The sequence below is a fragment of the Vigna radiata genome, chromosome 9 (assembly GCF_000741045.1).
Source record: "Vigna radiata var. radiata cultivar VC1973A chromosome 9, Vradiata_ver6, whole genome shotgun sequence".
NCBI lineage: Eukaryota > Viridiplantae > Streptophyta > Magnoliopsida > Fabales > Fabaceae > Vigna > Vigna radiata.
In genome coordinates this window covers 20,221,793-20,236,384 of record NC_028359.1, presented here as the reverse complement: position 1 = coordinate 20,236,384, position 14,592 = coordinate 20,221,793, and the positions used below count along the sequence as shown (strand labels likewise).

The 14,592-nt window shown below is 29.5% G+C and overlaps 1 protein-coding gene across 1 annotated transcript; it reads right to left on the bottom strand.

Moving 5' to 3' along the window:
• Positions 1–3,036: 3,036 nt before the first annotated feature.
• On the bottom strand, positions 3,037–7,817 carry LOC106773646 (vacuolar cation/proton exchanger 3). Its single transcript, XM_014660375.2, has 13 exons — positions 7,791–7,817; positions 7,442–7,708; positions 6,300–6,367; positions 6,137–6,165; positions 5,641–5,837; positions 4,903–5,115; positions 4,683–4,811; positions 4,290–4,406; positions 4,071–4,124; positions 3,871–3,987; positions 3,548–3,638; positions 3,394–3,458; positions 3,037–3,302 (listed from the first exon to the last, which is right to left on the bottom strand). The coding sequence occupies exons 2-12, from the start codon at positions 7,697–7,699 to the stop codon at positions 3,397–3,399; spliced, it is 1,335 nt and encodes a 444-aa protein (XP_014515861.1). The 5' UTR covers positions 7,700–7,708; positions 7,791–7,817; the 3' UTR covers positions 3,037–3,302; positions 3,394–3,396.
• Between the last annotated feature and the right edge of the window lie 6,775 nt (positions 7,818–14,592).

Below are 14,592 nucleotides of genomic sequence, written 5' to 3'. Positions count from 1 at the left end.
CAAGCGCTAATCAATCCTATAATGGCTCAATTCTTGGTCACAAATATGCGTTTAAAAATTTGAATGTTTCATAGACAAAAATGGAGGAGGGTTTGAAAAACTTACCATGCGAAGACGAAATGGTGAAGAACAAGGAGAGGAACGGCAACACCAAAAGAAGGAGATGAACCGTGGCGATGCGAATAGCCGGTGGCAGCACGAACGATGATGAACATTGGTGATGGAGGCAGCGAAGGTCATGCACAAGAGAGAGTAGTTCGTTCAAAAGAGAGAAAGAGTTCGTGGAGGGAAGAAGAAGTGGGGTTATTGTTTTACGTTTCTGAAATTTTAATCCTCAAAAAGGATATTACCTAAGTTAAGTAAAAAACCAAGGCAATAAGGTACTTCCGCCTCACAATAACCGATGATTAAAATCTTTAGAAACAATTCAAAATAAAATATTAAATGGCAATTTTAATTTTTTTTTTCATATTACAAGCCTCGGTTCGCAGTTAAACTGAGACATAAAAGGTTTATGGCATCGGTTCTACTATAAATCGAAGCCATATAGTTGTTGACAAAAAGAATTTGGAATGTTCAATTTCAGAAGGGTTAGGTGTTTAGCAGGACATATGACATCGCTTCTGAACAGAACCAAGGTCATACAACATGTTCAGAATATAGTGTCAGGTTGTAGAGGTTGTAGAGGGATTTTTACAGAGTTTTTGGCCTCAATTGTCTAGAAAACCGAGGCAGTATATGATGTATGGAAAAGGTTCTGCATACAACTGAGACCATAACACATGTCCAGAAGAATGTCAGTGAACTTGTAGAGGTTGTAGAGGGATCTGCAAGGTTTTTTGCCTCGGGTTCTCAAAGAATCGAGGTAGTATGTCAATTTTCGAAAAAAATATCAGGTAAAAAGTCTGTTTTACCTGATAATCGAGGTAAAAATTATCAGGCAGTATGTCAAGTGGATTTGCAGGATTTTATGCCTTAATTGCTCAAATAATCGAGACAATATATCTTTTATGCTTCAGTTCCCACTTCACCAAGACATATAAGTCTGCTGAAACTACGAAAATACCACCGCATTTTGTTATGCTTTCGTTTCTTCAAAACCAAAACCTAATAGACATCACTAGTACAAAAAAAGCGTATGACGTTGAATATTTTTTGTCTTTCACGTCGAATTCGAGAACGACGTCATATTAGGAGACGTTAAATTGACGTCGAATTTAAAAAATTCGACGTTAATTTAACATCGAATTTTGTCAATATACGACGTTAATCAATTTTTTTGATTGATTGTGATCCTTTTTTACAACTCTACAAGACATGAAAAGAAGAAAAAACAACAAATTTCAATTTTTGGTATTTTATAAAGCATGAACTATGAACGGATCAATCAAAGAACAATAACAAACAACAAAGAAGTTCAATCAAACAACAAAAAAATTCAATGAAATAATAGCAAACAAGTTCAACCAAACAACAACAACAATAAACAAGTTCAACGAAAAAAATAACAAACAAGTTATCAACAAATAAGTTCTTCAAAATGAAAACGAAAACTGACCTTTAAAAGGTGGATTCATCGGAATAAAGTGTTGCCACCAGTGAGAGAAAAAGCAGAATGCACCTATGAAGGACAGGAACACGAAAATAATCGGTGAAAACAAACAAAAATCATACTTAAAGTAGGTAATTAACATGCACTTGTATCAAATGAAAGAAAAATTACATGTGATGGTCGTCAAACTTCATTTGAAAAAAATTTGAGCAGAGAAAAGGGTCTCGTGCGCTAAGATAATAAATTTTCAATCTCCTGCTCAATTTTTTTTTTAATTCACTAACCTTTTAAAGTCTAACGCTGGAGCATTCGACGTTTTATATCCTTTTACCTCGAATAACAATTCTAAACGACATTTAATAATTACATTTATTTTCAAAAATGTCACCGATCATTTTTAACGTTGGCTATGGAGTGATTCGATGTTAAACACATTGTTTTTGCACTAACATCTTACATTTTAACAAGTAATCTAGTTCGTTATTAGGTCAAACAAACATATTCATTCTAATAAAATGAGTGACTTGTTTTGTCTATAAAAAAAAACTTTGACTTCATTTAACTTTTATATATATATATATATATATATATATATATATATATAAAAGATAAATTTGGATTGATTTAGACAAAAATTGAATAAAAATGAGATGATTTGGTTCGAGTAGAAAGGTAGTAATATAAATAAAAAAATTATTCGTATATGTGATTAATTTTAGTGAGTCAATAATAGTTGATAAGTTATTTTTTTATATAAATTCAAAATTGTACTTTGTATATATTTTAAAATATAAACATATTAAAAAAAAGTAGTGAAAATAAATTATTTAATAAATGATATAAAAATATTATTTATCAATTGACCGTAATACTTAAAAAAAACAAATATATACATTTAGTTAAAATAGTAATTTAAACACCAAAGTCCCAAATCCCAATATTTTATCTTCATCTCACACAATTTTCTCACTCCAAATTTTCTCAACAAATACACCCAAATTATTTATACCAAATACCAACATCCTCACAAATACACTCAAAACTTTGCACAAGATCCTCACAAATGCACTCAAAAATCCTAAATAGTATTTTTCTATATCAAACACACCATTAATGTTGTGGCTCATCATGTATGTCACTTTTGTGGTTCTACAATTTTTTTTTTTTTGTATGATTTCTCTGTTTTTCTTTCTTGTGGACAATCAAAATCAAAAGGTGGCTCCAATTTCTTATATAAAAAATTGTTATATGAGCCGGAGCTCTTGCCGATGGGTATTTTCTTTTTCTTTAAAAGAATGAGATTGCATAAATGTAATATGAGCCCAATCCAAAGAAAAATTAACATCACTTTTAATAGAAAACCTTCATACATTAGATTAATAAATATGTTTTCTTATATAACATTTAACTTTATTATTTCTACCTAATTTAAGATTTAAATTCACATTTAAATTATTTTCAACACTTTCGTATGCGACCGCATATTCCAAATAACAGTTCTCATTTTATTTCATTTTGATGTCACAACTCTATCACTACTACATTATGCAATGGAAATCTTGAAAAAGAAAATCCTTTAAAGAGAACTATATACAGAAACAACCAAATAGATTGGAAGATACTACATGCAGAACTTGTTCATCTCTTTGGTTTGGAATGACAAATGAACAAATAACAAATGCATTGAATCTTGTTGAAAGTTTGGATGCTCCAACTCTTTATCTCAGACACCAAAAACAGCCACAAATGCCTGCAATCAAATGCTCAAAGCTAATTTCACAGACTCTTTGAATCCACACAAAAAGATTATATCTGCATCTATATAGAGAACATGAATTTACCAATTAAGCTCTGAAAACTGCTTCCCTTGTTAATTTGAGCATTATGCCGGAAGCACTAATTTGGTCTGGGGAAACGAGTGACAAAACTTCATACATGAATTATAATTTCAGACAGTACATAAATACATAGATTGAAAATATTTATTAAGCTTACTAGAGGGTGTTCTTTGTACGAAAAAGCATGCCCCAATGATAATGTAGCACAGAAATAGCACAAGGCCTTTCATGTAGTGAGAAGTTCCATCCTACAATGCAAGATATATTTAATCAATGTTTCTGCAGTATCAACATAAATGATGATATATAATTTATATAATTAGTCTTAGAAGTCGACTTTAAATCTAACTCAATCCCACAAAATTGACTTATAAGGTAATGTTTACACCTACTTATATACTATATGTTATAACTAATATAATATTTGATTGCTTAATATCCGTTAATAGAATATTTGACATATCTTAACAATTAGTATACCTGTAATGTGAAAGCTGTGGTTATTATTGCCAAAGCAAGTGAACCTGTTTCTAAGAGGTTGAAGCTGAGGTCCATTTGAATTCCCAGAATCCAAGCAAGAATCACACAAAGGGGAATCTACATTGTAATAATAACATTTGTTTAGTGAGATTTTTTATTTATCCAACTAAACATTCAATGTTTTCAAGGCGTATGCTTACCACAAACATGCTAATTTGAGTTGCAGAACCCAGACAAACACCCAAAGAAATGTCCTGCAGTAACATCAATATGTTAGTATCAGGAAATTAAATCAGATGTCCAGATATAAAACAATATCCATTTAAACACATAAGAATTTGGACAAATGATTAGAATCATAGTTTCAAGCAATTTATGTAATAAATGAAAAGTATCAAAATTTCATAAAACTTAGATACCAGTTTGTTCTTGAAAGCAAATATGATTGCTCCAGCATGTTCTGCTGCATTACCAACTATTGGAAGCAAGATTATGCTGAGGAAGCTAACAGACAAACCCCATGAATTAGATGCATCCTGTTCAATTTCACATACTTTTTCATCACTATCAGCTGATATTATAACATATTATGATACTCAGACACCAAAACAGTGATAAGAAAACACATTCACATTAATCACAGGTTGTCGTAGATGATAAATACTTTAAAAAGAGTAGCTAAGATAATTTGTTATTTAATTTGCATAATAAAAATGTGTGAATTTACAATTTGTAAAATAAACTCATGTATTGTTATCAAAATATAACTTATTTCCATCTCTCAGAAAAGAAAAAAAAAAAAAGTCAATTACCTCAATTGTTTCCACCACATATTCAGAAAGCACTGCAATGATAACAGTGATCCCAACCAGCCAAACACATCCACTCCAGAATCCTATCACTGCTTCATCTGAATCAGTGTCACCCTCTTCTTCATTTTGCTGCAAGATGCATGATGACAATTACTATTACATATTGACATGAAGAAAAATCAACATTAGCTTCATCATTTCAAAATCAAAGAAAGCTTACATCTTGGTCTTCAAATAGTTGTCTGTGAGTCCAAAGCTGGAACACAAGGTAGGCAAAATATGCTATCACCATAATAATGCTAGCAGCTCTTGACAACTGCAGAGATGATTCTGCAGTGACACCCTCTGAGACACCAGCATAATGGAACAGCATTGGCAGCAACTGACAATGCAATGCCACAAACAGCATAAGCAAGTTCATATCTGCTTGTCTCTGCAAAAAACATTGCAAAACAATCAACTCTCTTCGTCATTATTTCACCTCAAAAGAAGATAGACAATTCATGTATACAAGTTTGGCTTAATTTCTGGTCCTTTTATTCAATATCATCCCTCAATTATTTTTATTCCTCAATTCAGTTTCCATTATATTCAGGTTTCATTCATTAAATTGGTATGGACACTGTTTGGAATATGACAACTATAGACTTCTCCAAACTTTATCCTCTTTGTTTCTATTCACCACATTGATTGTCTTCCAACAGAGTAGAAACAGTTGTGGTAAATTGTCTTCCAACAGAGTAGAAACAGTTGTAATAAATAAAAAGGAGAGAATGAAGAGTTTAACTCATTCATATTTTAAATAGTATTAATATCAATTTAATAGAATGAATTCCAATAACTCTTATCAAATAAAATGAGAATTAAATTAAGAAACAAAAAATTGAGGAATCCTCAAATATTAGAAAAAAAAAAAACTATTAAACCTAACATATTTTAATGGATTGAAGAGTCTCACTCTATCATATTTCTGTTCCTCTCTAAGGTTTACAAGACCTCCACAGAATAGAGAGGTTCCAAGAACCAGAAGAAGATTAGAAATTACAGAACCCAGAAGAGAATATTTGACCAAAGCAACGTTATTACGGCTAAGGGCAAAAATTGCTATAATGAGCTCTGTACTATTCCCACATGTTGCATTCATAAGTCCTCCCACTGTATAAAAAAGAACATAAAAGTAAGACTTAAATATCATGACAATCAATTATATACTCTTACATTTTATAAAAGCTTTATTTCTTATTGAGAAAATATTGCCTAGAAAAGATCAATAATTTATGGAAAAAAAAAAAGAATGATGCAACATTGTAATTTTGTTTTTTTAATGATTATAAAGTGACATTCATATTTAGTCCAAATTAAAGAAGACATAATAGTACACTGACACTGAAAAACTTTTAAAAAAAAAAAACATGTTCTTGTAGAACATACAGTTATGGATATTCCCCACTTACCTGTGGGACCGGTGTAGCAAGCAATTTGTCTGCAAATTTTAAAGTACCCAATACCAAGGTAGTGAATGAAAGGAGAATCAGTAAACAAATATTAAAAGGGTAAAGAAAAATTTACAGAATAATAAAAAATTATTAATGTAGAATCATGTTATGGTTTTCTTACTCTGTCAAGAAACTGAGTCTTTCAGCAAGTGGGGTAAGTCCCAATAAACTCAATGCAAAAACCCAAGACTGTAGACAATAAAAGAAAGTGATTATTATTATATAATTCATCCTCTGAATACTACACTTCTCTTGAAAGAAAAAAAAAAAATTATGTGTTTGTCAATATTATCACCACAAAGATACTTTAATTATTTTTTCCCTCACAAAAAGAAAAGTACTCTAAATCATGTTGAGATCTTTGACAGTACATACAAAACTAATTATTAAAAGTAGTACGAAGAACTTTTAATGAGTAAAGATATATATAAAGTTAAGTAGTTAAAAAGTATTAAAGGATTAACTTGGTTAAAATCTTTCCAATAATAATATAAATTATTTTCAAAGTGATATATAAGGAGAACTGTCATTCTCTATCCTTACAAAGGATGATTTGGGTGAATAGAGAATCATAGGACATAAATTGTTTCGTACAAGAATTTTATTAAAAGGGACATGTAATACATGTGAAGAAATAAGCAAAGAGAAAAAAAATAAAAAAAATAAAATAAAACAAGAAAGATGAGTGATAAAAATAAATTTGATTGAAATAAAAAATAAAGATATTTGACTTTTGGAGAAGATATCTCTAATCTATGTGTCGCTGTAAGCTTTGAACTTCTGTACCTTTTGTACCCACGAGGCAAGAATTTGTACATTCTAGAACATTACATATCTGGTGAGTCAATTCGTGAAACTTGAATTATTTTTTACCTTTTAATTTATAAAAAGAAATAATTCATAAAACTTAACTGAATAGTTTGAAATGTAATGATGTAATAATTCAAGAATATACAGTGATTTATTCACATTCTACAATAAAAAAAATGGAGGTTTGAAATAATCAGTGTTCATGTCCATTCATGCATATTGCTTTTTTTTTTCTTTTCAGCCATACATATGAGAAGAAGAAGCATTGGTTGTTCAAGAGAGATTAAGGAGTGGAACATCATGCTAAATTTCATAGGAAACATATGTTTAGATTTTATAATTTATAAAACATACAATGTTGTTCAGTTACACAGATGATATATAATAATTGAGACTCATCAGGTGAAAAATGGTGTATGAGTATGTACAAAAAAAAACCAGAAGAGAACTCACTCTTCCAAATCCATAGCATTGAGCAACAATGGCAATTGGAACAGCTGGTAAGAGAATAGAGAGTTTGGTTCCCAAAACAACCTCTTGAATGTTCACCAACATGTCTTTTAGAGGACCAAAATTAACCTTAGACACAAGAGTTAGGTCAGATTTTTTGCGCAGTGAAGAAGACGACATGTTATGTGCTGTTCTTCCATGTCTCATCTCCTTGTTCAACAACCCCTTCATGTTTGCACCACCATTCTCCATCACCTCCATTTTCAATACCTGAAAACTTTCTACTTCTAAATAACAAGAAAATTAAAAGTTGAACGAATAAAAAATACTTTATGTGAAGACAAGGTGACACCTAACCGACTGAGTGAATGAACGTATGTGATGATAGTTAGCCACAACAGAAGAGAAATATTATAAATAAGCATGTAGGGTTGTCAGCACAGCAGGTTGGTGCAATTTCCCCGAAGCTTCCTAATTTTATTTTATATTTATATTTATTTAAAGAAAAAAAAATGTAATAACTAAATTGTTAATCTTTTAATATTGGAATAAATAATTTGTTACATGAGATGTGCTTATTAATTGGTTAACAAAGTTTCCATATATTAATCCATATGGGTTTTTAGACATTGGATTGAATTTAATGTTATTAAATTTTAGAGTATAGTAAATAGTGAGACCTTCCTTATGATTTTAGTATTAGTTTTTTCTATATGTAATTTTTATTACTGTTATGTTTCTTTATTTGAAGATTATAATTTTTAAATATATAAAAATTTCATATACTTTGAGAATATTGATCAAACTTTTATTTTCTTTTAACCTACTTTAAATGTTTATAATAATATATATTATTACAGTATACACGAGATATTCACATATTGTATAATATCATAGTATTTTATTATTATGTGTATTTTTTATTAGGTTTATTTTTTTAACAATTTCTTTTAAATTTTTAGAATTTAGATTACTGAATTTATTATTATGTGTGTTTTCTTAATGTAACAATATTATTACTATTATTTATTGTTTACTTTATTGTTAAGATTTACATTCATTATCGTGTTTTTACTTTATATTTATTATTTTTTATCTTTCAGTAATTGCTTAAAATTTTATAATTTATTGCATTAATGTATTAATGTTTAAAAATTATAAAATTTTATAATTTATCTTTTGAAATTTTATAAATTTTCATGTCTTTTCAGCCTCATTAGTTATTGATCATGTCAACATATTTCTAATTAAAAAAAAATTAGCATAAAAATTGAGTAGGTTTTTTAGAAAAATAAATAACTGATTAAAAATATATATTCAGTCAAGAACAAATTAAACATGAATTTGTATTAGTTTTTATATCTAAATTCATTTTTTTAAAATTTATTATTTTAATCTCTATCATTTCATTATAAAAATAAGTAATATATATATTATTTATTTAAATTATTTATACAATTAATTTTCTTTTTACAAACATTGATGATTTAATCTATTAAAAACCTATGTCCTTAGGTACAAATGATGCACTTTGCACTTTAGTCTAGTTTAGAAAAACAAAAAAATCTATATAAAAAGTACTGTGCACAAAATGCGTCAAAATTTTGGAAAAATATATACTATTTGTTAGGTAGACATCACAATTTATGTAAAATTTTGTAATTATGATTTGACCAATGTAATTAATGAAAAAAGTGAACCATAATTATAAAAAGGGCTTGATATAAAACTATTTACATGTTCACTTAAATGAATCATGAATCATACAATTTTATTAACTTTATTTTATTAATTTTAAATAAATGTAAACATAGAAAATAAGTAAAATACAACAGTAAAGTAAAATAATAAATGGATAAAAATAATTCAATAAATTATTATTTTTATAAAAAAAATTATTTGTGGGTATGTGTATTCTTTTCATATTATATAACCTCTAAATTCTGTTTGAATATCCAATTACGCACATGTTTTGGTAACCTCTAACTGAAAGCACAAAAATGTAGTACTTCTGACTGGCAGGTTTAAGGTATACGCACATGTATTATTAAAGAAAAAATCTAAATGAATATGTTAATGCATTATTGAATAAATAAGAAAAATAAAGTAAATAAATGAAAAAAAAATTATAAGAAAGACAGTAAAACTAAACATTATTTAACTAAACTTTAAAATTTATAATTTTAATATTATTTTATTTAAATTATTATTATTATTATTAAATGTAAGATTTCAAAAGAAAAGTAAATAATTAAAGCTTCATAACATAGAGCTACATTTGCTAAATATGTAAGAGTATATAAAGTATAGAAAATTGTGTTTAAAATATGTTTCATACGATAAATTCAATTATTTTAATATTAAAAGATTAAAGTATAAATAGAATATTGTTATATTTTTAAAACGAGTTTCATTTAAAAACTTATATTTTCTTTAAAAACCTTTTCATATAGTTATTCCTCTTTGTAGAAAGAGTTAAACTGATAATCTCACCTAAGAGAAGTGAATGGGTTATTTTTAAAAAATTTGTCCTTTCAAAATTTTTTTGAAATCTTTGAAGTTTTTTTAGAATACAATCAAACAAGAATATGAACAATAGTAAAAGAGAAGAGATAGAAAGATATAGGTATTTATACTGGTTTGGTCAAGTTTATATTTACTCTTCTACAATCAACCTGAGTTGAAAAGAACCACTATAATGATAGAGTTATACAAGTAAGAATACAAAGAACTTTCCTCTCAAATGCATTCTCCTTTTTTCCAACTAAATATTCCTTATAGCACAAGATGTGAATCACCTCACAATCTCAACCCAGAAAGCAATCTAAACTTTCTGTAACTTTAGAGTAATCCCAACTCTAAGAACTAGAACACACAAGGTTCTGTTCCTGGCTCACAGCAACATGGAAACACAATCATCTTGATTGTAGCATCAACACTGAGGGCACCATATGTGGAGATTTGATCAGCAATGTGTAAGCACAATGTTCTTACGGGAATCTTTACGAATTTCCTTCCAAATAAGTGATCTTGATTCTCCAAGAATTCTAGGACGCTCCTGCAATTAATTCTCAACACATAAGTTAGTTATGAAAGTGTAAGATCATAGAATCATGTTGAGGCAAAGAGCAATGCGTCTATTTATAAATTTTCAAACTCTGACACAGTTTAATCAATTAAGAACATAATGTAATCTGTTAAGTTTTTCCTTCTGCTTTAACAATTTTACATCTGTATCAGATTTAACAGATTAAAAGCGCATGCAATTGATTATGCAATTCATACAAGCCAACAATATTCAAAATATGACCATTATTGACGTTTATGATTTTTCAAGAAAATGATTCTCACAAGTAACGCATTTTAACCAATTATGAAAATAATGTAATCGGTTAAGTTCAATACTTAACCATATTTGAAAACATTTTCCATTCTAAACACTCACTAGTACAAAAATCGCATACAGCGTCAAATATTTTGGGCTTTTAACAGCGAATTCACGAACGACGTCATATCAGGAGACGTTAAATTGACATTGAATTCTAAAAATTGACATTAAATTAACGAAGAATATTATCAATATACGACGTTAACTTAACGTCGAATTTGTCAATATACGATGTTAATCAATTTTATTTTATTTTATTTAATTAATTGTGATCCTTTTTTACAACACTACGAGACTTGAAAAACAGAAAAACAACAAATTTTAGTTTTTGGTGTTTTAAAAAACATGAACTATGAACGTGTAGTGTAGTATCAACAACAAACAACAATAACGAACAACAAACAAGTTCAATCAAACAACAACAACAACAAACAAGTTCAACCAAACAACAACAACAAACAAGTTCAACCAAACAACAACAACAACAACAAACAAGTTAAAAAAAACAACAAACAAGTTCAACAAATAAGTTCTTCAAAACAAAAACAAAAACTAACTTTCAAAAGGTGGGTTCATCGGAATAAAGTGTCATCACCAGTGAGAGAGAAAGCAGAATGCGCCTATGAAGGACAAGAGCACAAAAATAATTGGTCAAAACAAACAAAAATCATACCTAAAGTAGTTAATTAACATGCATTTGTATCAAATGAAAAAATGATTATATCGTCAAACTTCGTTTGAGAAAAGTTTATGAAGAGAAGAGGGTCTCACGTGCTTAGATAAAGTGAATGAATTTTTAATCTCTCACTCAAATTTTTATTGAATTCACTAACCTTTTAACGTCTAACGCTGAGGCATTTGACGTTTTATATCCTTTTGAAAGAACAAACTTTTTAAAGGTTTAACCAATTCAACCCCCCCCCCCCTTTTGGTTGAGATTATTGGCTTAACCTTTTCTACAAGGCTAATGAACCTTATAGGATCTCTGGTCATATGTCTGGAACACTCGTTGTCTAGATACCACATGGCTTCTTTTTCACCCTTTTCTTCACTACTTTCAGCCAATGCAGATTTGACCATCATGCTCAAATTTGTTTGTTGTTCTAGGTGATTGCATGCATCTTTGTTGCCTTCATTTTCTTGCTGCAGATCTTGGTCTTTAGAGAGCTTTTCACTTTCTGCAAGATTCACATGATATTTCCTTTTGCATGTAAAAAACTTCGAGAACTTTTCTGTCATTAAATAAGTTTCTTCATTCTCTGATTTTCCAGCAATTTCCAGAATGTTGGTGATTCTTGATGGGTGTCGCCGCCCATACAAATTTGATTGCAATTAGGAATGCAGTATAGACTAGGAAGTGACTCCTAGGTCGTCTCTCAAGGACCAAATACGGTTCGAGTCTTAGGTCTAACACGAAGGGGGGGGGTGTGAAAGGTTTTTGTAAGGAAAATTGAATTAAATTAACACTGAAAATTAAATACAACCAAACATAATTGAAACAGATGGACATTAAAACTAACATTACGACTAAATTATCACTAGCGAAAATACTAGACAACATTAAAATAAAAGAAAATACTAACTTAACACTGCAACCGATAAATAACCAAATATCATTAAAGCTATTAAAATGCATTGAGTAAGCTAAAAAAATCAAAAGCAATTCATCATGAAAATGACAAAAGAATACNTTGACAATAAAGATAAAAATTAAATGAGTAAGCTGCTTAACTTGAATATTCTAATAACAATATAATCTAAACAAAGAAATGATCTTGGCTAATAAAAATAAAAAAATAAATAAAAAAGAACCTCTAATGAGAAAACCGTGACAGCATTTCTCAATGAGACTTAAATGCTTCCAATCAAATCACCATTTTTCATGAGGTGTTGAAAAAAAAAATTAAAGTACTACTAATTAATTAAATTAAAGAAAGTGAAGTGCTTCCCTGCATCAATCCGTAACACAATTCCAAGAAAGATCCACACCTAAGCATAAATGAAATGAGCACTTCTAAAATATATAAAAAGAAACGTAGATAATTAAATGAAAGAAAAGAAAACAAAGTAGCTTTGAAATCACCGTCCTGCACCACTTCTAGCTACTGGAATCGGCGCATTTGATCTTCCTTCTACCAAATCTCCCCAAGAAATTAATCTTCTACATATTCCAGCAATATAAAACAAATTCTGCATGTTTCTCCATGTCAAATGAAGGAAAACCCGTGTACCGTTTGTTGTGGAATAGAAAATAAATAATAAAAAAAATAAAATTCAGCAAGGCTTGCACAAGAATAAAAGTAAAGCAAAGTGCTCCTTCATTTTTCATAATGTAGATATTATCCACCGTGAATGCCATCCCCAAGAATAAAAAAAACGTAAATGCCTCATCCATTGTCCAACCAAATCATCCGAGTAAGTGGCGGCGGAACAGCAGCTAAAAGAAACGTTCCAGCCCAGAATATAAAAATGAGAATGACCGTTTCTGCCCCTTTCCCTAGGACCAAGTGTCATCTATTCTAAAATTTTGGGCCTAAACTATTTTTCCAAAAATTGGCCCATTGTTTACAAATTTAATNAAAATTATCTAGACTACTAAGTTTTAAAGTAATTAAATTTGAAATGTCCATGTGAAGAGTCTTGACTTATTTGATAGCACTCCAAATATCCCAAATTGAATTTCCAAATTTTTCCCTGAAAATAATAATGCAAATAATTAGCTCAAAATATTCAAATTAATTAAAATTAGAATTTCTGGCCAAATTAAGCACTATTAGCGAAAATGGAAAATACCGGACAATTAAGCACAATTCCCTGATTAATTCTAGCACAATAAACTAAGTGAAGTCAAGAAAATATCGACTCATCAAAATAGACCACACTTAGTCTTTTGCACTCCTGGGCAAAACCAAGACGAAAAACAGGGAACAGATCAAAGGACATCAGGGAAGTGACACAAACTCAGCACACAGAAAACAACAAAGACTGACAAGGAAAGAAACAGGATTACACAGTCCTCAAGAAATCTGGACAAGGAAAAATGGTAGACAGTATCCACACGGAATCAGAGAAAATAGATACTCATGAAGTCATCCAAGCAGTTCAAGGCATGGCAAAATGATCAATCAGCTCAAGAGGTGAATCAAAAGCAACAGAACCTCACAAATGCACACTATCACTGTTTCTCTCAAGTGTCTATGGTAAACAATGTCAACTCAATGCACTCAAGAAAGCAAACACAAACAGACTTGGTAAGCCTCTAATATCAACACTCAAAACATATGCATGTTCAAATCAAAAGGTCTTTTAGGGATGTAATGGGGCCAAGGACAAGGGAGGATATAATATGGATCAGAAGCTACAAACCAAAAGGAATAGAGGAGCAATGGGGAACAAGTGAAAATACAATCAAATCACACCCAAACCCTCTAATTCAATCCTCTTCCTCACTCCATTATTCACAATTTTTTTTTTTAATTTTTTTTTTAATTTTTCTCATTTTTCTGAAATTTTTTTTTCTTTTTTTTTTTCGTCTTATCTCTTTTCTTTTCTCTCTTTTCAGAACACAACTCTAAGAGACAAGATATACAACATATTTACAAAACAAAACAAGAAGAGGAACCAACTAGCCAATTCTCTAAATCTCCCAAGAGACCACACTTATTCCCAAAACAATTCCAAAGCTCCAAAATTCCCTAAGGTTAAGGTAAACATGGTTTTTCACTTAGGGCTAGTGTATAAGCTTCNAAANAAANNAANNGGGNAA